Source organism: Photinus pyralis, unplaced genomic scaffold (genome assembly GCF_008802855.1).
Source record: "Photinus pyralis isolate 1611_PpyrPB1 unplaced genomic scaffold, Ppyr1.3 Ppyr1.4_LG3a, whole genome shotgun sequence".
Lineage (NCBI taxonomy): Eukaryota > Metazoa > Arthropoda > Insecta > Coleoptera > Lampyridae > Photinus > Photinus pyralis.
Genome location: NW_022170509.1, coordinates 943439 through 968106, shown reverse-complemented (window position 1 = coordinate 968106; position 24668 = coordinate 943439). Strand labels below are relative to the sequence as shown.

The 24668-nt window shown below is 35.3% G+C and overlaps 3 protein-coding genes across 13 annotated transcripts in view; 2 read left to right on the top strand and 1 right to left on the bottom strand.

Annotated features, from left to right (window-relative positions):
* The window catches only part of LOC116165633 (bone morphogenetic protein 6), a 22676-nt gene extending 21541 nt beyond the window's left edge, over positions 1–1135 (bottom strand). The window contains exons 1-2 of the mRNA XM_031480239.1: positions 887–1135; positions 716–823 (exon numbers count right to left, since the gene is read on the bottom strand). The gene's annotated coding sequence lies outside the window, so the exon portion shown is untranslated. The remainder of the gene's footprint in view (positions 1–715; positions 824–886) is intronic.
* Positions 1–19006, top strand: part of LOC116165630 (histone acetyltransferase type B catalytic subunit-like) — a 61588-nt gene extending 42582 nt beyond the window's left edge. For 3 of the 11 annotated variants that reach the window (XM_031480230.1, XM_031480226.1, XM_031480227.1), the window contains 10 exons: positions 13340–13551; positions 13621–14404; positions 14470–14540; positions 14678–14831; positions 16394–16475; positions 16527–16786; positions 16832–16991; positions 17991–18208; positions 18256–18527; positions 18699–19006. In XM_031480230.1, the coding sequence (XP_031336090.1) occupies positions 14472–14540; positions 14678–14831; positions 16394–16475; positions 16527–16786; positions 16832–16991; positions 17991–18208; positions 18256–18527; positions 18699–18884 (1401 nt within the window). In that variant the 5' untranslated portion in view covers positions 13340–13551; positions 13621–14404; positions 14470–14471 and the 3' untranslated portion in view covers positions 18885–19006. The other 8 variants (XM_031480231.1, XM_031480233.1, XM_031480229.1 and 5 more) reach the window with 8 other exon arrangements.
* A 722-nt stretch (positions 19007–19728) lies between these two features.
* Positions 19729–24461, top strand: LOC116165632 (histone acetyltransferase type B catalytic subunit-like). Its single transcript, XM_031480237.1, has 8 exons — positions 19729–19930; positions 20174–20336; positions 20437–20518; positions 20569–20828; positions 20877–21036; positions 23579–23790; positions 23841–24112; positions 24183–24461. Coding segments are annotated over exons 2-8 (1164 nt in total). The 5' UTR covers positions 19729–19930; positions 20174–20335; the 3' UTR covers positions 24360–24461.
* The last annotated feature ends 207 nt before the right edge of the window (positions 24462–24668 follow it).

The following is a 24668-nucleotide window of genomic DNA, read 5'->3' as shown; positions in this document are numbered from 1 at the left end:
GTGAACAATGCCAAGTCCCCATATCAATAAATCACCTAATAACCGAGTGCAATGCTTTTGAAAACGAACGAAGGAATTGTAACATTACGAACGATCAGATGACCAACCTAACAACAAATTCTATAGCAAACATAATTAGATTTATCAAACTAACGAAACTAGAAATATAACATACTGTGTCAACATGTATCACACGGCGCTAATGACCACGTAGTTGAAGGGTCTTAATTTCAAATAATAAAAAAAACTTACCTTGTAAGATCTTTCCGATTTTGTCAAATTTCTACTTTAAATGAGAGTGCGAAAAGGTATGAGCACATCAAATCCAAAATTAGTTATTTAAAGTTTCACGAAATTTACTGTGTACGTTCTTTAGCTGTTTTATTTTCTCTCGCATGGTGCGCGCCTGAATAATTTAGAATCTTACATTTTTTCGTTTTTTTTGGCAAAGAATCTGAGATGTCAAAAACTAAACTTTTATAGTTATGTTAAAAAATCACCCCCACAGATACTACATTTTAGGAATTCTGCGTGATTAAATTTGAAAGTTTCATTCTCGTAGGTGCTATGCACTATGCTGATAACTCCGTGCGTTTAATTAAACTTTAGAAGTGTTGATACGCAAAGGTGACATTCCAATTTGAGTGTTATGAGAAGGATGTCAGCAATTCCAAGCTGCATACTTGTTCACCTCATATATTAAAATAAAACTTACTCTATTATAATATTTTGTTGTATAACGATCTAAAGGTCACCAGCTGAATTGGTCCCCTGGTATATAGATCCCAAAGCTTCTTAATCGGTAGTGTTTATGTTCTTAGTGCTGCAACAGTAGACTTTTTGCAGATCCCTACACTTACGAGATCTGAGATCTATAGATACTTACGTAAATGATTGAGACAAGCCCGCGTCGGCAAATAAAAATGAAACATGATCTATAGACATCCCAGTTACAGATTTAATTAGATTTCGGACCACTGGACACTAGGAAAGTATGTATAACCATAGAGGAAATACAATTTTACTCTATGGTATACTAAGTGAATGAGGACAGCACTAAAAGGTCTTTTATGATATGAAAAGTTACCAAAGAGTGGAAAATATGATCTTGGGCCGGTTTTACTATTATACGCGCCAACGCGACAAACATAAAACGAGTAAAGAAACAGTATAAGTACCTACCTACTGCAACAACAATGAATAATGAAGTGTAGATCGTAAAATGTACCTTTAACATTCATTCATTTGAGTATACAGGCTGCTAATCACCTGCCTTTTTAATTTTATTGAACGATATTTTACGTAGGTAATTAAAATTGAACACTGACAATGACACCGTTGCATTATTTATAACTTAATAGCCGTTACATTTAGAGGAAAAGATTTCCTAATTTATTAATTTTGTAACGGAAGATTAATATACCACTCCTAAAATAACTTCATTACTAATCTATAAGGTATTTCAAAAAATTACAAACATTTTAATTAAAGTCAAAGCCAGGCAATATGTTGCGAAATTGGCGGAAATTGAATTATAACAAAAATATACCCAGAAAATTTATATGTGCCTACTAACATAATCAAGTGCAACGTAAATATTCTACTTTTCAGTAGTAATGAGAATTTCTAAAATACTACGAACAGAACAACGTACAAATTGCGTTACGCGGTAACACTAATTTGACCTCATCTCATTACTGGCGTTAGATCCGTACTATAATCACTTTACAACTTTTCCAGCTATGCTCTTGGTTTTTCTGCGAAAACGAATTTCATTTTTATTCCTGTTACATTCGTGAAAATGTAAGGGAACGTGAAGTTCGATGGTGCAATGAAAGCACGCTTGTTCAGTACAAGATTTTTTCTAAAGTTAAAATTCTATCGAAAACACACTTGTGAAGTTTCCTGTCACAGAAAAGATTCACAAGTCATGTGCTGACGTTTTCCATACAACAGCACATTGATTTTACCAAAAAAATCTACTGTATTATGAATGTTGACAAACTATCCGCAATTTTTAGGCCAAATCATTACTGCGTTATTCATATACACACTTGGTAAGGGTAACGTCTCTAGATGTTGCGCTTTCAGCCCACCAATTTTGACAATTGGTAACGTTGCTTGATTAGGCCCTAGCACAGTTACCTACACCCACATATAGGATCGCAGACCCTCGTAAAAGCAGGACTATTATTGCTTTCAAGTTTTAAAATTTGGCCTTGTTTGGGCTGCCGAAGATCTATTACAGTGCCTGTTTCCATAGTAGCTTTCCCTGGCTTTGTCTAAACTTTCACTCACGTACACTTAAAGTGTTCCCCAAAGGCAAGAACCGATATACGCTTTTAACGCATTAATTTATGCTTGTTTTGAGCTGATTTGTAGGCCCCCACACTTCGTACGTCAAAATTTGTCAATGTTTAAGTCTTCGGTCGAAGAATGACTTGTCCGAAACCGACAAAACGTTCATAATGTTCAAGATTGGGCGACCAAGTCAAAAGTTATGGGTAAAAAAACCTGATTTACAAAGAAAATGAGAAGGTATAACTTTTCATGTCCAATCTTGAATGTTCATTTTCCGATCTAAAATTCGCCTGATAGATTTCGACCTGTAAAATTTAAAACAACTGAATTTTCAAGATTGGACAACTAAATCATTAAAACGGTTGCAAAGACAAGGAAAAGGGGTGTAACTTCTGGTGAAGTGATTCTTAACTCTTGAGACATAGAATCTTTCAAAAATATTCGTTTTTGAATCGATGTAAATCGACGTTCTATAAATTTTAGAAGCAAGCCTAGTTTTTGCTTTATACTTTTCGGAACTTTCTCCACTGTGCCTCTTAATATAATCAAAGTAGCGTAATTTTTCTCACATCTCGTAACTCTTCAGGCTATAATCTTTGAGAAATTTCAATCGATCTAAGTCTAAGACAATAGCACTTTCTATTAATTTTATAGGCAAGACTACTGCAGTCCACTGTATCTCTTAATATAATCATAATAGGGTAATTTTTCTTAGTTTTGTCAGCTCTCCAGGCATTTTTAGATCTACGCTTGCCTGTAAGGTTAGGGTTAAGGGTTAATACTAATAAACTATATTTTTATTCTCAACCGCTTCGAAGATATAGACAACAATTGCCATTTTATTTTAACTACCTAGTTTTAATAAGGTGGCTAAAAATCAATTATTTCTAGCCAACTATAAACAGTTCCGATATTATGATTGTATCAAGGGATACAGTAGACAAACTACCCGAAAATGTAGCAATGGCTATAATCTTGCCTTTAAAATTCATTGAAGGTACTACTTACTTTAGATCGATCAAAAATGAACAATTCTGAAAGAGTATTGCCCGAAGAGCTAACAGAAGTGATATAAAATGACGCTACTTTGATTATATTAAGAGGAACAGTGAAAAAAACTACCAAAAAATATAACAAAGTCTATAGTTTTGCCTATAAAATTCATAGATGGACAATTTGTTTTAGATCAACCGAAAAATGAATATTTCTGAAAGGTTATACCAGAAGAGTCGACAGAAAGTTACGCTACTTAAGCTTAACTATAACATTCATAGAAAGTCAACTTGTCTTGATCACGCGTCCACCCTTGTCCCGCTTGTCTTGGTCAAGTAGGCTCCTTGGAATGGACGTGAACGTTTGATATAGCATAAGCATCCCCCGTAATAGAACGTCCTATCAAGGCTATTACCGATTCTCTTCCTTATGAAATATCGACTCCAATTCCCAACCCCGACCCCTCTCAAAAAGCATATACTCTAAACTCGCCCCTGTGTAAAGACTTTGCTATATTTTCCGTTAGTTTGTCTATGCTGTTTGCTGTACCTCTATAATCACAACTCTGTCCACTATAATATTTCAGAAAGTACCTATTCATTTTTGGGTTGAGACACTTTGTATAATTTAATAGGCAAATTATGTAGATGGAAAGGATTTATATAGGAATAAAATTAATACCGACGTTGCTGTTGGGTTTCGGGTGTGCTCCTTTTCAAAGAAATGTAATGCAATGTAATAAAGAACGTGAATGGGTGCTTTCACGGACGTACTTGATATTATGCGCTTGAATTGCAATGGTATTGTAGTATTACATTATACGGTTGCATCATTGTACCTATCACGTTTTCTTGCACTATTTAGTTTAGTTCAATATTATTTGAGCCCTTGACACTTTGACAGATGTTTTTAACTCTATCATAGTTATTGTATGCAGGATTCAACGTAGCAATTATACATGACAGACAGAGATGTATGTGTATTCACGTCAAGATTGGAGATATTTCGTAGCTCTATTTTTAGTGTTTAAATATATAAATAAAACGTACGACGTCATTAAAACACCTCGGTGATGAATCGTATACCACGTTTAAAATCAATAGGTATAATTATATATTACGTCATACTCATTCATAAAACTGCAATATTGTTTATTTTATCATAATAACATTTCCATTCACTTAACGGATTATTTTTGAACTTTAACTTGAACTTGAAGTTTTAATTATATTCAAATTGCTAAATATAAAAAGAGAGTCATACAAATTGTATACACAATCCGCGCAGGAGGTTAACATAAATAATTATTTGTGTAAAATGAATCATTTTTATGTCATTTTGATCATACTATAAAACAATCATTTTTTTATATATGCAAATTGAGTAAAAAGTTTAAGAATAGCTCGATTTCACTGTTAATTGTATGTAATAGCCGATGGATGAAAACGTTCATTGTAATTGAAAGTTTATTGCACCAACAGCATTGATTTGCATACTTTTTGAAATTCCCGTATAAAATTAACACCTTATAAATTATTATCTGCAATTTTCTTTCTGCAAAAAATTGTAAACTCCTTATGGCACCACTTCGCACCCTACATACCCTTCAATGGGGAAATTCTTTATTCAAGCAAATTGGGAAGTGAAAAATTCGCCACGTTTCACTTTTTCACACTTATTCATTTGATATTTAGTTGCTTAGGGTTTTATATCGACGTTGCGATCCCCCATTTTAAACTGAATGTCAATTTACTTGTAGTGGCGGATTTGAGGCACTTACTACATCAGGAAACGAAATGTTATAACAAAATTAAATTAAAAATTTGGACTGTTGTTAGAGTTGAAGGCTCGTCCAATGTGTCAGTTCTGTTATAATTAATATCTTTCAGATTTAACTGTATGTGTAAACTTCACATATATTTATATTTTTTAGGTATTCGTTAACTACGTTTGTTGAAAATGTATTGACTGGACTAGTAATGATTTTTGGATATGAATAAGCTAACCTGAGCACGTATGGAATCAGAACAATAAAAATATCTATATACAAAGGTAATCAAAAATTAATTCTGAATAAGATTTTGCTGTACCTATATTCTTAGGGATTATGGTACTTTATTCTTAAGCAGTTTTTATATTTTTAACATGCCCTGTGTACTCTTTAACTCGAAACAATTCTAATTGTACCTACATAAAATGATTATCGAACATCCCCCAACGTTTGGCATATTTAGGTATATGTCGATTGTGCAATTAATACCCATTCGTTGCACATTGAGTGAACCACACACTGTATAGAGGCGTGAAACGGCAATGGAAACTCTCAGGACATTTGAACCTCTTGGTCATCATTTGATTAGAACTTTGAGCAAAACTAATTACTAATTAGCTCATCTTTATATATTTTCACAAAGCAATGATTTCATATCTTTTGTAAACCTCTTGCCTTGCCAAATATCTTCCAGTCCAGTCGTCTTTTCTTGCCAGCAAGGCTCTTGCATAATTCTTATACTTGCTTAAATGGTGTCGAAGATCATATCCTCTGAAGAACAAACATAGAATTTGTATAATGGTACAAATGTAACATTTATAGGTGCCAATGACCTCAATCGTCCAGGTACCTTCCAATAAATACATTTAGGTAAAAAAAACGCTCGTATCAAAATTCTAGTCGTTTATTGATCTCTTCTTCATTAGATTTGTTAGATTTTATTATCTCTATTGTTTTTAACGGTTGAAATGTTCTTATTCCTTTTTGTAAATTTTGATACATACAGCATTACACTTTCAGATCCACAAGCTCTTTTTCAGTGCAACGTTATTATTACTGAATTAGAAAATTAATTACCTATAGAGCATTAAATACAAAGTTTCCTTTAATTTAACTTTTTTAATGCATTTATCGGTAATAAATTATGTAATACACAGATAAAATTGTTGTGGTAAACCTCAGTACAATGTCGAACTAGTATAAACTTGTCCCGTTTTATGATGGATTATGATTGTAATGTTATCAAGTTCCTTGTTTCATTGTATTGGGTCTATTCTTTCCTGCTTCCAATCCTTTTTACCAGCTTAAGTACAACAAATTAGACGCATGGGACGACAGGAAAGGGGGTAACTTACAGCCAAAACATTGAACGAAGACGTTGTCTTGGCCTACTTTTACTTGTATGATAGGCTGAATTATTTATTTCTACATAGCTAAAACCATCAAAAATGCGCATTATATATAATATATTTCTGATTATAGTTAACAATAACTTAGCTTTGATTGTTTATTGTGTCCTTCCACACCTGGTACCGCATATTTGAGGCTATTTAAATTTTGTTTATTCCATAAATACCATAAATACCTATTAAAAATTCATGGCTGTAAGTCAACTTTATCTAACCTTTTCAAAAAAATTCTTACAACTTGTGAACCCGGAGTGTAACAATTGCGTTAAAACTATTAAGAGGTAAACTCTTTACTAAATTATCTTTTAAGTAACACAACGCTTAAAAACCAAGCGCTATTTTTTAATGTTACTAACTCACAAATTGGAAACCCAGGATAGGATATAAAAGATTCCAACTCGTTTTTTTTTACTTTTAATTATGTACCTCCAACTTGAGATTCAAATATGGAGGAGTAATTCGAATGTAAAAATTTGAATAATTTTTAGTCAAGGTAGTTCATCAATTTAAGAGGTTAATTTTATGTCGGTCTGATACAGAAACCAAAAAAAAATTACAAATATCTAACCGAGCAAAGACGAGGACAATTTTTGGGGTGAATATTCTAAAGTATATTACCACATTTTAGAATCTTGTATCTGTCTAACCCCGTATAGAAAATCATTTGGATCAAATTGCAAAGTGGTAGCTAATGAAGATAGCCTTTTTTACATTTACTTTATTTTAACGTCCAGACGTTATGAAAAACATAATTTTTGCTGCAGTATCTGTATAAACAATCATTAAAACTGTTTAAGTTTTTGAAGAAATTTGTGATGCTACTTATAGCTGAGTCTAGACATTTGTGCTGAGGAGTACTAGCGCCATATAAAATTCTTGCTATAGGTCCATCTAGAAAGAGTAAGAAAGTGCGTGAAATGAGTTTATTTACAACACTTTTGCCGATTTTTATTATCTTTGAAGTTCCATGTTCTTAATAGCACCGATTTAAATGGGTATACAGCTTACTTCATATGAGATTAACACTCCTAAGAACAAAATGTAATTGGTGATAAACTGATTAATTAAGAGTAAATATAATACCTCCAATTCGAATTTTGCGGCTCCTTTATTTTTAGCGTTATCTGCGGGCTACCCTCATGTGTACTGATACTAAGCTCTCCTAAGAATTATTATTTGATGAAATACTAAGGAAGAGCGTATTTAGTGCCACAACACAAAATTTATTGCTCCTTTCCACTTTTACTTTGCTTTCAGCTTAAATCTTGCTTCTAAAGGTCATAACTTTGAAGTTCAAGTGCAGCTCTTGTATACCCAATGGGCCAAATGTTGACATATATAGTTGCAACAACAACAAAATTCATGGCATATACAGTGTGTCCCAGATCGCGTGGGATTGCATGGGTAACTTTGTTATTATTAAAGATAGAGAATTGGTTAAATGGGCAATGTTTTGCAGTTTTGGATGCTTATTTAAAATTCCCTTATGGAAATTCAAAATGTCGCATAGGTTCGACGTAAATTCAAAAAAACTAAAATTGGTCATTTCCTTTAATGTCTTATATCATCGAAAGTATAAGAGATATAAAAAAAAGTTTTATATAAAAGTGACTGTCTTTGATACGCTTAATTTAGAATTGATGACAAAAAAAAATTTAAGATTGCCACTTTTGAGGAATTTACCAACTTCCTAACGTTAAATGGGCGCCATATTGGATTTTTAGATTACTTGATAGATTTTTTAATTCTCTTTTCAACGAGCCGTCATAACATAAGATTGAAAATAAGATACCAGTTATATTAACGGTTTTCGTATTTTAATCAAGTAGTCTGTGACGAATAAAAAAAAACAAAACAAAATCTATTCGAGGCAACAAAACAATGAAAATAATTACACCAGATGTTTAAAATACTGGCCATTATTAGTGAAACACACTTCAAGACAGTTTAGTTTAAGCAACGTGTTGCCATTGATAATTATTATTATTATTGTACTGTTAGCTACTTCCACTTTACTTTTATTTTTTAATTAAGTACTTACTTTTATAATTTAATGTACTGTACATAATTCGTGAATTGTGACCTGAGCAGCCAGCTTGTTGGTAGGTAGCATAAACCAACCCTTTCTTCGAAACATACGTTGTCGAGAAAAATCCTTTAAGGAAGTTTATTGGAGAATTTGTAAATCATGGTGAGCAATTAAAGATCCAACAAAGATTACCGGTCCAATTACATGACTTCCCATTATGCCATAAAATACATTAATTTAAAAAAATATTACTTGATTTCGGCGTGAAACTACATCATGTAGGTTTTCCTGTGACGAGTATAGTGTTCATTATGTCGATTTGAACACTCCGCAGTTAGAAAAAGATTCATCTGTCCATATACTCGGACTGGTAAAACTGTTAGTTTCGATATTCTTGCGGATAAACCACCTACTGACCTACAAAATGTGACCTGGGACAATGCATCAATGGTAAAATAAAGCAAAGTGTCTTGAAATGTGTTTAACTGGATAATGGCATGACATTTTTTCGAGGGAATAGTTTGTAGTTATACCACCATTTGTAGGTATGTAAGTATGGATAATAAGTCAATAAGTGATGTTATAAAAATCAAAATTTTTCTAGGCCTACTTATATAAAATTTTGGAGGGAGTTGTAATGCCCAAACCCCCCTCTCATGAGTGCACCCCTGATTTTTTAAACATCTGATGTAATTATTTTCATTGTTTTGTTGGCTCGAATAGATTTTGTTTTGTTTTTTTTTAATTCATCACAGCCTACTTGATTAAAATACAAAAACCGTTGATATGACTGGTATCTTATTTTCAATCTTATCTTATGTTATGATGGCTCGTTGAAAAGAGAATTAAAAAATCTATCAAGTAATCTAAAAATCTCATATAGCGCCTATGTAACTTTAGGAAGTTGGTAAATGTTCCTCAAAAGTAGCCATCTTGAATTTTTTTGACATCAATTCTAAATTAAGCGTATCAAAGACAGTCACTTTTATATAAAACTTTTTTTTATATCTCTTATACTTTCGATGATATAAGACATTAAAGGAAATGACCAATTTTAGTTCTTTTGAATTTACGTCGAACCTATGCGACATTTTGAATTTCCACAAGGGAATTTTAAATAAGCATCCAAAACTGCAAAACATTGCCCATTTAACCAATTCTCTATCTTTAATAATAACAAAGTTACCCATACAATCCCACGCGATCTGGGACACACTGTATATATATGGAAACGAAATAAATGTTACTTTTTTATGTCGTATCCTGTACTCTGTATCTCCTCGACTTTGGTATGGCAGTAACAAGATGCATCTGTTGAATATTACGAGAACGACATGTTGGAAAAATGTGGAGGAGCTATCGATATTTGTCAAAAATTTCAGTAAACAATTTTTGCGAATCTTGGTAGCATGAGATGTACTGCTACTGAATATTCAGGATGTAGCATGTCAATAAAACATTGACCAAAACAATTACGTTGAGAGTGAGAATTAGGTACTACACATTTCAGCATTGGAATAGTAAAACTGTCAACAAAAGAATGGTGGGAATTTGTACGAAAAATTTTAATTCCAGTTGATCCTTGATCAGAATAAAAAAGGAGTCTATTTATAACAATAAACAATTACAAATAACGCGCGCAACGGCTTTGTAGGATGGGTTTTCACAGGATCCGTTTCCGTAAGGTGATTTTTGAATCGGTATGTAGGTAGGTACACTGAAAAATCCGAACTTTTTATGATATATACACATTTTATTCATTAACTAGAACAATTTAGTTTGTTATAGTAACCGCGTGACGTTCGTTACGGTTGTTTTATTACGTAAGTGCCAGGTCATTATCGTATATAAACATAAACGAATTCGTAGTGCACTTTTATAATTATCTACATCAATATTGTGACTCAGCCAATAATTGTCCTATTCCATAGAACTTGGCCTTTATGGCCATTGACTATTTTCCTTTCGTCGAATTTTTAACGCTTATTCACTGTTCCGCTAAATTCTTAAATAAAGTAAAACTAACTGGGTAACAAATGCGTAAGTTATGCGGGTACTTTTGCTTTAATTAATTTATTGTTAATAATCTCACGGCCTAGAAAAAGAGAAGCTAATGTCCGTAACGAATGGAGTGTTCCAGTAGGAAAATCTTTGAAAACATCCGTTAACTTCGAAATGTGCAAATAATGCAATTGTCGCATAACGTGACTTTGTGATCGTTTATCAGTAAAAATCGAAGATAAGTCGACTAATTGTAGAACAAGTATGAAATCATGCCCAGTGAACACCTAATGATAGAAGCTGAAAGAGACCTATACAGGAAGAAACTTTACAATGATGTTTGTTCAAAATACATTGTTACATACAATTCCAAAAGCCGAAATATGGAGCCACATTATTAAGTAACTTTTTCGTTTCGGCAACAAGAGAGCTTCGAGTTTCTTGAGGCCTGCACCATTGAATAGTGTTTTTATTCAATGCCTGCACTAATGCCATTTAACAAAAGCTGTATAAAAAAGCGGAACTTGTATTCAATTACTTCGCTTCTCGGTATTCGAATATATTTCACGAATATAAATCAATACGTTACCTACTCGTACTCGTCATATTACGTAATGTGTACAGACAAAAATAAATTTTTTATTGGGTTAATTGAAGGAACTTCTTTACCCCATTTTAAAAATGATAGAAGGTATTGCAAAATCTATAATTGGATCGCTGCATTTTAGAAAACCAGGACAACAAAAATGTATCTCCTTTCTCCAGATCCAGATTTACCCCCTCCAGGGTCCTGAGACACGACCATCGATTGCGCCCCCCCCCCCACATATTCTAAGAGTATGAATGAAAGAAATCCGCAAAATTTGCCCCTTTAGGTATTGTACAATTCAAAACGCGGGATTGACCACCAATTGCATTATAAAACGTCGAAATGCATTATCTGGATGCCCAATATGTCACTGTGACAACGCGATTTTTGACAAAAAGGTCCGTATTTAGCGTTGGTGAATACCTACCAGTGGTTACCTCATTTTTATACAAGACAGCAAATAAACTATCGTAAAAGAAAGGGTTTTTACTTCAATCCCTCACGTGAATTTGTTTATTACACCTACCTTTCCCATGTCAGTCACAAAAGTTTTTCAAGAACGTCACAATATCTTTAAGAATTTTTTTGAATCGGGTACTAGGAAGGCCTTAGACGGATTACTGACACATCTTATATCCCGGAGACCTTTCAAGAGTTCTAAGAAGATTTTTAAAATGCTACCTAAGAAGAACAAGTGACTGCTTTATGGTTGTGAAACCTAAAGAATGAGCTTATGCTCATTTTTCGACGTTTCCATGTAACTTATACGTGCAGTTCTAGTGAACCTAATCTATCAAATGTTTTTATTCCCAACATTCCTATTTCTTCAGCCTTCTGTAACTTAAAGCTATTATGCTTATTCTTGGTGTTGGTACGGCGCATGAAGTAAAAAATGGGGACTTTAAAGGGCGGAAAAAAATGTTGAGTGCGCGGTTAGAGTTAAACATACAGATATGGTAAGAGGGTTGTTGTAGCATGCTTATAATCTCGGTATTGGTGGCACGAGAAGTAAGGAAAGGGGAGTTTGAGGTGGGAAAAAAATTGTTAAGGGCGTGGAAAAGTTAAACATAATAAATAACATGGTACAAGGGCTTACGAATGCTTACTCTTGATATTGGTAGCGCATGAGGTAAAGAATTTCGACTTGTAAGGACGCGCAAGGGTTAAACATGATGAAAAATGGTAAGGGGGTTGTTTTGACATGCTTATTCTCGGTAGTGATGGCGCAACAAGTAAGGAAAGAGGACTAAAAAGTACTGCGGGCGTGAAATAGTTAATCATAATAAAAGCTGGTAAAAGGGTTGTATGAGGGTTATTCTTAGTATTGGTAGCGCATGAAGTAACGAATGGGAACTTTACAGGACGAAAAAATTTGTTGAGAGCGTGGAAAGGTTAAATACATAAACATAATAAACAAGTATAAATTGTGCACAACTCTTGTACAGATAATGCGCATTTTTTTTTGAACCGAAATAGCTTTTGTTTTGACATCACCAATGGATATATTTCTTGCAGACGTCTCAATCGCCATTTGTGAGTACTCTCTTCCGACAATCCGTCAAAGAAGAGGACTATGGTTGGTAGAAATTAATTCCTTTCGTTGAGACCTTTCATTAGAGTACCATGAAGGATAAAACTAGTTCCACCCCCCTCTCTCTTCCTCCACCCCGTATTTTTCCCCCCCCCCCTCAGGCCCCGTCGCTCACTGATCTCGAAAAAGAGTCGCCCCCCATTTTCTAAAGTTTAACTAAACCACTAAAGCCATGCGTATGCAAAATCTGAGACCAATTGGTTGTCGTATGTAAAAGTTATGCACGTTTTACTTTCAAAAACGGCATCTCAGGAAATAATTCGTGATGGAGCCCCCCTTTTAGACAGCGAAATTTGATAGCCGTCTGGCACACCGTCAAGGTATAGGCTACCTACTGCAAAAAATTCCAGGACTCTAGGACCATTTCCCTAGAATTAAGTACTTCGAAACGGCAGAAGTGGGTCCGGACGGACGGACAAAACGCAAACAATAGCTCATTTTTTTTAATTCTTAAAAAATGCGTTAGTTAAAAACGGTAAGAGGGTTAGTTGTAATATCCTTAATCTCGGCATTTGTGCCGCAAAAAATAAATAAAGGAGACAAAATTGTTGAGGGGCAAAAATACTAAGCACGATGAAAAACAGGAAAAAAGTTGTTGTGATATTCTTAATCTCGGCATTGGTGACGCAAGAAGTAAAGAAATGTGACGTTACAGGGCGAAAAAAATTGTTGAGGGCGCAGAAGAGTTGAACATGATGAAAAATGACCTGAGGATTGTTGTGGCATGCTTATTTCTTTGGTATTGGAGGCGCAAGAAGTAAAGAAAAGGGTAGAGAATTTCACCTAGACAGGAGATCGTGACTAACCCACTTCGATCAATCGGCCGATGTAGCCCAGTCAGACAGCCGATTGGGTGAGCTTTCGAAGGTTAGTGGTAACAGATTGACTAGCGGAATGTAGTGCATTTTTTTAATGACCTACTCAATATCCTTCTAGTTACAGGTTCCCGAAGCTCAACAACCCAAATGTGCGAATTTCTGGCCCCGATAGGAAGAGGAGAAGGAAAGTCGGGATGCCCCAACTTTTATCCTTAAACTCGTCCACCACATTTAGGGGCGCAACCTCTATCCAGAGAAAGGCTTCTAAGACAACTCGGCTCGCCATTTATTAATACCAACGATCCACTGAGTAAGGGAACAGCTAACCACTGGCGGATCCTTAGCATATCCTCCTTCAGGGGATGAACGTACTCGAACGGGATCTCGAAGATCTCGTACGAGAACAACCATTCCCTGAAGTAACTGAAAAGGTGATCGTCAGTGGAATTTTCGAATAAGCCACTGCAGACACTTTCATCGTAAGCGCATTTCCTTTCTCATAGAGATTAACTCATTTTCCGGAACAATATCCCATACCTCTTTATCGCTTCATTTGTTAGTTTTATGTACTGAATTTTATCAGCAAGAATATTCGAATTGTAAATAATTTGAAGCTACGCCACTGTGTTGCTGCTGAAACTTCCGATGCGATTCTGGTCGAACGCGGAACGAGCTTGCACGAACCTTAAAAATGCACCAATCAAATCTCTCAGATTATTTTCCTAAGTTGAGCATGCGTGGTACATACACAAAAATGTTGGCGGCAATCCTTAAAGGAACCATAGCTTACATGTTACACTAACGGCTTCTAAAGCTGAAGAAGAAGATTCCATTTTGTTGTGAAATCTGTACGTAACGGCGTGATTTTTGGTTTTGCTAAAGAATTACTTTTAGTGTCATTGGTTTCGGCACTGTGGTCTTATTAATTGAATGAAATTAAGCTTAAATCTTTTTTTTTTTAATTTAGAGATGTCTCGCCATGATTTGACACCATGCATACGAAAATCGAAATATGCATTCTTAGTTAGAAACCTGGTTGTAAGCAACTTTTCGTTTTTCTTTATCTTTCTTTCCTATTCATAAGACTTCTTTACTTACTTTCTTATTCTTTTACCTCTAGTTCATTGGCAAAGCAGTCTTGTTAGTACCTAGTCTTATTTGGATTCATATTTCAGGACAAGTCTCGCTATTCGCAAACACCTATACCAGAAACACAGGTGCTTCACGATTTAGAAGAAGAGATTGGACTCTTAGTTGAATTGGGCTTGGAGACTGCTCCTGACACATGGTGGATTTCACCTGCAGTTTATGCAGTTACTATTAATATTGGTAAGTACATTACACAAACGTATAATGTGTAATGGCTAGGGTACCACACCTATGAATGCAAGCACACGGGTTCGGTTCCTTAGTCAATCCGACAATCCTTGGCGTTGTTCTGGTTTGTAGGATCAGCTTTGCCTCTAAAAATGAGTGCCTCTGGAGTTTATCCCTAATATTTGTTCAAAGTGCAAAAGTGCTCAGTGTACTATAATTATTACGTACATTTTAGTGGACGAGTTCCCCAACAAGAGTATAGTATTTAAGTTCTTGTATAGGTTGTATTACGACATTTCCCTTATGCCTCTCCGTCAATTATAATAGATTGTTATACATTGCAAGAGAGTGGCCAGAGTTTCGGGGACCAAGGATCTTGAACAATCAATAGTTTTATGTTAAAATATTGCTTGACCACACATCTAAATACATTACCTACAGATCGATATAGGTACATGAAATTTATAATCACGTTCAGCTATGCCCTTTAGGTTTATGGCTAGGCTATGACCTACTATAGAGGAAATACAAGTTCCTCTGTATTTCCTCTATGGACCTACCAAGAGAATGAACAATTGGTCCCCAAAATGCACATGGCCACATAAATTGCGTAAAATCCAACAGACTAAACCTTTGGACGTTTTCCCACCAATCAAATGAATCTATAAATAATGTTTTTGCCATTTTTTCATCATAATTCAGGTAGTTGGAATAAAAAAATATGCGATTTGGAATATCAAAGTGGCAAAAATTAACAAGCATCTTCATGATACCAATAGTTTCGCCAATCACAGGCAATATTCCCAACAACTTTGTTCCTTTTCATCTGTCTGTTGTAAACTTATACACTTTTCAGATCGAAATCAGAAAAATTCCAAGCAATCGGACCTTTAAAAGTGGTAGGTGTTGAATTTTAGTGTCTGTTATTGGCTTACTTGCATTTGTTATATTTGTTGATGCTGTATCATTGTATTGTGTCGTTGCTTGGGTTAAAGGTGAAGAGTATGTTGTTTTGTGGTGTTGTGAACCAGAAATGTATGTAATATGGGTCATGTGTGTTATGTAGGAATTTTCTAACTATATGTCATGTGTTAACAAGACTGCTGACTGTGGTATATAACTCCGGTAGTGGTAAGAATAACGAGAACTATAACACTTGTCTCGTTCTCCATTCTAGAGCTATATCAGTGTATTTGCGGTATTTTTCTGGATGTGTTTTTAGTCAAGTTGTTAGTGTTAGGAATGGCAATGTGTATTATGTAAATTGATTTTTGTATATGATCAATAACAATATCTGTAATGTCTGGCCTATTATTGGGAATAGTTTTGTCTGTGACTAGTGTCCTATAATACCAATATAATCTATGTATGTGGTTGTCAAGTATTATTATATTATGATTAATCTTTGATTGTCTTCAAAAATGGTAAAAGATTATCAAACACAAGAACTTTCTAAAGGCTTTAGAGCCTATAAAAACCTTTGAAAGAGAGTTTTAGAGTATCTGATTCTATCCTCTCTAAGAGCCCTCAAAAACATTTAAGAGCTAATTCACTAATCAACTATAAATTTTTAGTATTTTCACGACGTTGCCTTCCCCCTGCTATATGCAAGAGAAACTTCAAGCCAACGCATGTCAAACAAGTGTTTGGCGACCGGTAAGTTTCGAGATAATCCCTTGTGTAATTGCAGCAGATTTAACCTTTCAGAGGTGAAATATATGGGTACCGCAACCTACGAATAGATATTTACTATCTCGCAAACTCTGCCAAATGTTACGTAGACACAAAATACACCAGTATGGCAAATCCCGCTGAGTATCCTACACCAGATGATATATTAGCCAAGCTATCTCCGTGGCTTCCTGATGATTACAAAACAAACATCAATGATTTCATGGTAAAACTGTATACAGAAAGGCGCTTTCAAATGTTCGGTGCTGTCGTGGAAAGGGTACAGATCTATAATCGTAAGTTATATTTGCAATTTAACTTTTTTAAGAAACGACTTATAGCAACTGATGAAGCTTCCTATAAATATATTTTTACATGTCCGGCGAATGACGATCCTCTATTTAAACAATTTCATGTACGTTTTCAACGTATGACGGTATGGTTTTTTAAGGAAATCAAACTAGACAACGTTCAGGATCCCAACTGGATTTACTTATATGTGTAAGTATCAGAACCATGTTTGGTAAAGTAATATGCTGGTCAAAAAATGGTAAATAGAGCACAATAAATTTGGCATCTTGTCATATCAAAGGTAGTATAAACTCCTGCCCTAAAAATAGGATATGTGAATTGAACCAATTTAACTGCTGGACTTTAAACCCTTAGAAAACTGACCCACCAACATGTATGATCGGCATTTCAATTGACATATCTTTCATAAAATGGAAACAACAATATAGGTCTTACCTCACCTAACAAATTCAGGTAGGGAATTTTAAATCGCCTATTTAGATCATACTTAACTGTTTATGCTCAAATGTGGATTCAGTGGAAGAGCAGATGCAGGAAAATAACTTTTCGAAGACCTAATCATCTGGGGGTGGAAATTTTGAATCTAAGGAAATACCCATCTCTGTCATAGATGAAAAATTCTTACCTCAGCTCAGGTTCGAACATCTTACCTCTGGCTATGTGGCGTTGGGCTACTTAGCCGGAGGTTGGGTGTTCGAACCTGGGTTGAGGTGAATTTTTCATCTGTGGCAGAGATGGGAATTACCTTAGACCAGTTTCGAGCAATCTGCCGGCTACTCCGAATTAGGTTTTCCTGCAGTTTTCCTAATTCGTAAGGTAAATACCGGAGTAGTATAGAACAACTTAAGACCTTCTGCAGGGACATCTATAAAAAGCATTATGCGCGGCACTCTGTAATTGGACGCAAGCCTGCTGAGGGAGGGATAATAAATGAAATGCATTTTGACAAAGTCTGAAAGGGTATACCCGAAAACCTAGTCCAACTTATTAGTGTGTCTTTTATGGCTACTGAGGAAAATTCAACAAAGAAACTCAAATTTGTGCCTTTGGAGGAGTAATTTGCAAGTGAAAAATTTTGGGCACTTGATTTATTTGGAAAAGAAATTTTGTTTTCGTCCATTCCACCACTCAATTGTGTATCCTGCAGTAAAGATTGGTTTAATTTCGGTTTTTTTTTTATTATTGTAGCTACGAAGAAAGAAAAAATAAGATGAAGGAAGTTGAAAGTTTAAACCCAGTAGGGTTTATATCAATTTATAAATATTTTCATTATCCCAATCGAGTTAGAGCGAGGATCATGCAGTTGTTTGTGATCCCCCCCTGTCAAGGGATGGGTATCGGATCCCACCTATTAAGAAACGCTTATAGAGAAGTCGCAAGTCTTGATGACGTTGTTGACATTACAGGTAAATGTGTAAATGATTTAAAAAAATTCCAGCAATTGTCTTTGCAGTACTTGAACCAAATGTGACATTCACAAGAGTGAGGGATTTTTTAGACTGCCATCTTTTGATGGAATTCCCAGAGTTTGACAGTAACAATGTACATCAAGGATTTAGCGAGTCGATGTTCCAAGTTGCGAATCGGGAATACAAGTTAAACAGGCGACAAGTGAGACGGGCTTATGAAATTTTACGACTGTCATACATTGAATGTAATGTGTTGGATCCAAATTACACAATAATTTGGGGAGAAGTTGTGAACCGTTTAAAAAATCCTTTTGTGGTAATACTGAAAGTAGATTAGCTGTTGTAGTAACGAGTTGTATAAATTTATTCCTTAATCTTAGTTATCTACCGTGGTGTTACACCACTGGTTGTTGACAAGGTTAAAATAGAACATTTGTATCAACACTAATATTGTGTAACATCACAAATTCTTTCTCTTATATTTCAGAAAAGGGTTCGTATTTTGGAAAAGCATCTGCAAAAGCATCCAAATGATAACCAAAGTACTAAGGATTTGCAAAATTTAAATAGAATCTTGGAAGACAATGTTATTAAATATATGAACAGCATTCAAGTGGCTGCGACAGCTCTTAAAAGAAAACTGTTAGAACAGTGTTTAGACCTACCACACTGAATTATTTTTGTTAATTATTCGCAAACATGCAATGTTTAAAACTACGCCAAAGAAGAATTTTTGTTACTTTGTTCCTTTTTTCATATGTGTAAAATCTCAAAATAAATGTTCTATTCTTCAGAGATTTAAGCAAGCATTTTTTATCAACTTCACATGTCCCGATTCCTAACAATTTTAAAATTAGTGAATGAATGCGATTTTACTCGAATCTGGGGTCAGGAGAATTTTTTCTTGTTGCATTATGTGAGGATTCTGGATTATGATCGGAAGGAGACCGGGTCCACGTCTACCTAGGCTTCAAATTCGGGCCCTTTGTATTACCTGCCTGACTAGTCGTGAGCAGCCTCCTTACAGTGTTGCAGGTTTATTTGTATAAAATTCTCTTCCATATTTATGTACGTAGAGAGTATATAGTGTCTATTGTGGCGCTGCTAGAATCAGACTCTAGCAACGCCTCGACAGACGGCATATTATCATCTCTAGTAGCCTTAAATACCTCTTCATTAATTTTTTTGCTTTTACCTAATTGTTAATTTTGTAAGTTGAATAGTTTCAATTTTAATTTTAGCAGGAAAAAATGTTTAGTCCCAAATTGTTTTCCCATGGCAAATTGGCATGTACGCCACTGTCAAGCTGTTTAGCGGTTCGATCCGATGCTAGTCGAACACGGGCCGAGCACACACGAACTTTAAAATGCACCAATCAAATCGTGACTCAGAAAATGAGCCAATCATTTAATTATTTATGGATATTTAAAATCAAATCAGCAATTATTATTATTATATTTCAATTTAGGAGTGATTTAATTGCTCTTCTCTATCATCAAGACTTTCCGTTCAGTTTTAAAATTCAGTACCCAACGAGTGCGCATGCGCTTGAAAAAGTGCGAATTAAGCTTAAATTTTTTTACCGGCACTGCTTGGCCATGGCCACCCCTTAAGTCACAAACTAACAACCCTTGCATGCAAGACGCCATTTTGTTGTTGTGTAGGTGCATCGTCTTCGACATCATTTTTGCAGAATTCCTAACTTTATAAGTGATTTTGGTAAGTATCCATTCGCTGGGATCGCATTAATATTAAGTAAATGAAATTAACACTGTTAATCCTCTTCCAAGCTAGCGATGTCCATCGAAAAATTCTCGCCATACATTCGAGACTCCAAGTACCCATTCCTAGTAAGAAATCTGCCTGTAAGCACCCTTTTCATTTTTCTTTTGCCTACCCATTTCTTACCTACACTTGCATATATCGGTCATTTACAACTGTTTTATTCAATTTATATTGCAGGATAAATCGGAGTACACAAACTCCCATTCGTCTCAGCTGGAAGTTGAGCGTGTGTCCCATGACACAGAGAATTTTGTTGCATTCGCTATAGAAATCGGATTGCAGGATCCCCCTGAGGGATGGTACTTGGCACATTGCCTTGATGTAATTAACATTACTATTAGTAAGTAGATCAAACTCCCAGCATTACCCTACCTAAATGATCGTAAAATTGGGCCTAAAGGATTGATCACTATTAATTAATTAACTTTATTAAATTTTAGTGTACACCAGACATTGTCTCTTTCCTGAAAGACGCAAGCGAAGATTTAAGCCAGTATTTGTGCAAGAGATATTTGGCCCCAAGTAAGTTTTCAGGTTTACCTTCTACAATTGTAACGATTTCCACTTTTCAGACAAGAGATTTATGGGTATCACAACTTACATGTAGACATTTATTATCTTGCAAACTCTGCCAGATGTTTTGTGGATGTAAGATACACTGGTATCGCAAAACCTCCTTTACAACCTGCACCAGATGATATTGTAAAACAGTTATCTCCTTGGCTTCCTTGTGATTACAAAACTGATGAGTTTTCATTCTTGATAAAGCTTTGCACAGAAAGACGTACCCAAATGTTCGGTACAGAGGTGGAGAGAGTACAGATCTATAATCGTAAGTTATATTTTGAAGTTTAATATTTTGCTGAATTTGCAATTATAGCAACTGACAGTGCTTCTTATAATTACATTTTTACAAGCTGCCGAAATGACGATCCTCAATTTAAGGAATTTCACGCTCGCTTTCAGACTATGACAGTTTGGTTTTTTAAGAAACCTAGGCTAATTGATGTTGAGGATCCGAACTGGCTCTTCATTTATGTGTAAGTATCCGAAACCAGCAAGTGTGTGTCAATCATCATAAGTGAGTAAGTATATAGTAAGCACATAGATGCATGAACCTTATTATTTGTTTTGCGAGTTTGGCCAAAGCAAATGGACTAGAACTAACAACATTTCTTTAGATTTTCTGATAATGCAGAAAAAGTCAAGCAGTCTCATTAATTGTTAGTGTATGCTATTTTTCGAGGCATTGACATTATATAAAGGGTAGCTTATTTACCATACACAGCAGACATCTCACAATCCATTAGTACAATGTCGGTTAAGTGGTAAGGAATGTACCTAATATTGTTGGTACCTGCTTGCTTTTATATAAAATCATAAAGTTTGTCTAATTTACGTCGGAACTAATTGAGTGTATTGAACCAAACTAATCATCTATACAGACATACCGATACATCAGGCCCAAAGATGTCGATAGAGCAAAAGCTTCATCCTCGGACTTTGGGGCTATATATCTTAACCAATTAAAGAAAAATGTGGTTTCAGTGTCCGCATTGAGCAACACAATCACAGTCAACAACAAAACAGTGGTGGACCCGTTCATGACTTTTCAGAGAATTCTGATCAGCAAAAAAAGCGATGAGAATGACGCAGACCTCTTGAAGTAGGAGTTGCCTCTCTTTCTACTGCCCCTTTTTAAAGCAAGTTTTACTGTAATGGATGGAGGCTTTCTCCTTGGACAGTTGGAACCACCTTCTCTTCCATCACTGATCAACAGTATGTCCTTACATGATCCGTCACTATAATCACAATTCTGCTGTTGTATTTGATGGGTATGGAAATGTAAATTCAATAAAACGAGCTGAACATAAGCAGAGAGCAGCTTGTAAAACTTCAGTGGAAGAAACTGAAAACATGCTGCATACCATTCAGTAGGAGGACTTTCTTGCCAATGAGAAGAACAAGGCAAAGTTGATGGAGCTGCTGGTGAAGATCTTGACTGCAAGAGGAATAAAGGCAACCACGACTACAGGAGATTTAGATGGAAGAATAGTCAGGTGTGGAATTGACACGGCTACTTCTGAATCGTCTGTAGGTACTTGTGATTGGAGAGCAAGTTGACTTCGTTGTTTTGCTGATTGAACTTACTCCCAAACAAAACCATCTTTTTTATAAAGCATGAAAGACGAAAGAGTTGTTCTCTACCACACAACTACAGCAGCTCCCCTACAGTGAATTCATTTTCTTCATGCATGCCTTTTCAAGCTGCAATACTACCTAGCGCTATATATGGAAGTGTCATAAAGCTTCCATCCTTGAATGCTTGAAAGCCCAACGGAATCCGACGAATGTGCCTGTGACGAACCTTCACTTGCTGTTTGTGCTGCTAATGTATGGAGCCGCACAGATAGGTACATGTCCTATATCAAATGTTCAACCAAGGCGAGAGTCAATCTATCTTCTCTTCTACATACTAAAGGTGTGGCTTAGCAACACTCGCGCATGGTGTACTTCCAGATCCACTTGTCCTTGTGGCAGCTGCTGATATTATGATATTATGTTGTACCTACTCACCAGCACTGGTTCGGCAGCGTTGCTGATCCCCACTTAGAGAGGAACACCCATAACTAAGGCTTCTCCCCCTGGCGATTGACCTGGCTCTCTTCCCCAATGCTGAAAACCCCTTGACGCTGATCTTTTACGGCTGTGTGCAAAAGGCACCAGCTCCCTACTCTCTTGGTCTCTTCCAGGAATTCTGCTGTTTCAAGCGCTGCTTTATCACCTGCAGTCATCAGATTTTCCCATGACCCAAATGCCAACCTTGCAGAGCCTAAGAAGGTAGTCTTCCTGCTTTTTGTTGTCATGTTGTAATGCAACTGTAAGTCTGAACATGGCACTAATTTTAAAAGTGTTTGATTTGTAGATGAGTTCTTTGTCAAATTTGTAGATATCGAAGTTTGTGAATTGGCAATGTAGGCCAAAAAATAAGGAAAACCCTTTTGACGTCTCCATTATAGTTATGAACCGAATTGCATTAAATTCAATATGGGCCATAGCTTTAGCCATATAATACGCAATACCAAAAGTTGAGTCCAATTGACTCAGCATTCACAGTGTACTTTTCGCATGTCGACCATTTATGAACCAAATTGCAAACTTTTTTATGTATGAAGGTATTTAAATGAAATTTGATACATATAGGTAAGTACTTGGAATAAAAGTAAATATAACCAGTGGTTTTGCGCATGCACAGTGCCAACTTTGGCATTTTGTTTTTAAAATTCTTATTTTTTGAAGAATTCTTTTAAAACCCCTTTCTCGATTAATCTTCAATAACTATCTAAAGAAATGTTCCTGAAGTTGTGAAAGGAATGACGTTTATGGTTATTGCTTTGCATGGACTTATTTGCACACTACATTAGTAGAAACTATTACTATTACAACCCTAAGCTTTCTTTACCAACCCAACCAAATACATACTTAGAAAGTTTACATGTACTAAACCAGAAACTTGGCTTAGGCTTATCAGGCCGACTATTCTTCTAAGTACTGAATTTAATTTTTTTTTTTTCATTGTAGATATGAAGAAAGGACAGAAGAGAAGATGGAAGGCGTTTATCCTGTAGGATTCATTACAATTCACAAATTTTTATCTTTTCCTGATGGAATTAGAGCGCGGATCTCGCAATTGTTCGTTATGCCACCATGCCAGCGAATGGGTATCGGTACCCATCTACTACGAAATGCGTATAAGGAAGTCGCAGCTCTTGATAATATTGTTGAAATCGTTGGTAAATATACATTCACATTATTACCCAAATTTTTAACGTTGTTTTTGCAGGTCAAGAACCGAATGACGCATTCTCAGGTTTACGGGATATGCTGGATTGTGAATTACTCATGAAATTTCAACAATTTAATTGTGAAAATATACATCAGGGTTACAAAGTCGACATGTACAAGGTGGCCAACCATGCCTATAAATTAAACAAGCACCAAGTGAGACGTGTCTATGAAATATTAAGAATGGCGTACATCGAGTGTAACATGGTCGATGGAAACTACGAACTACTTCTAGATGAAATTTCAAACCGTTTAAAGACTCCTTTTAAGGTAATATCTAAAAGTGTACATATTACTTAAGTACTTATTATAAAGTACCTACATGCCTTTTACATTTCAGAAACGGATTCGCATTTTCACCAAAATCTTACAGAACTATCCAGATGACCACAAATTCCAGCAATATTTACAAAAATTATACGCAGTATTAGATGTTAAAATTATTACATATATGAATAGCATCCAAATGGCAGCAACATTATTCAGTGCAAAACTTTTAAAGCCAAGTTTTGAGTGATCGAGAAAAATGAAGTAGGTATTTTTGTTATGTTGTATTTAGGAAACGTACCTACTACGAAATTGTGTTACTGTGTTAAAAACGAAGTTTATCTATGTTATATTGTTTCATTGTTCAAATATTTAAAATAATCTATTTTTGTAAAAATAAATGTTCCTATTTCCATAGCTACTTTGTTCCTTCGATCTTTGTTACAGACTGCCACATGGGGTTTTGTACCAATATAAACATACTGAATAATTTTATTAACAAGTTAAAACATGGGAGTGCTGAAACTTTGAACTTTTAATAATGTATGCATGTTTTTAT

Excerpts from the sequence above, each read along its gene's own strand:
- LOC116165632 (XM_031480237.1), top strand. Across the intron at positions 21,037-23,578 it reads AACTGGCTCTTCATTTATGT|ATATGAAGAAAGGACAGAAG; the intron begins GTAAGTATCCGA and ends TTTTCATTGTAG. Across the intron at positions 23,791-23,840 it reads TAATATTGTTGAAATCGTTG|GTCAAGAACCGAATGACGCA; the intron begins GTAAATATACAT and ends TTGTTTTTGCAG.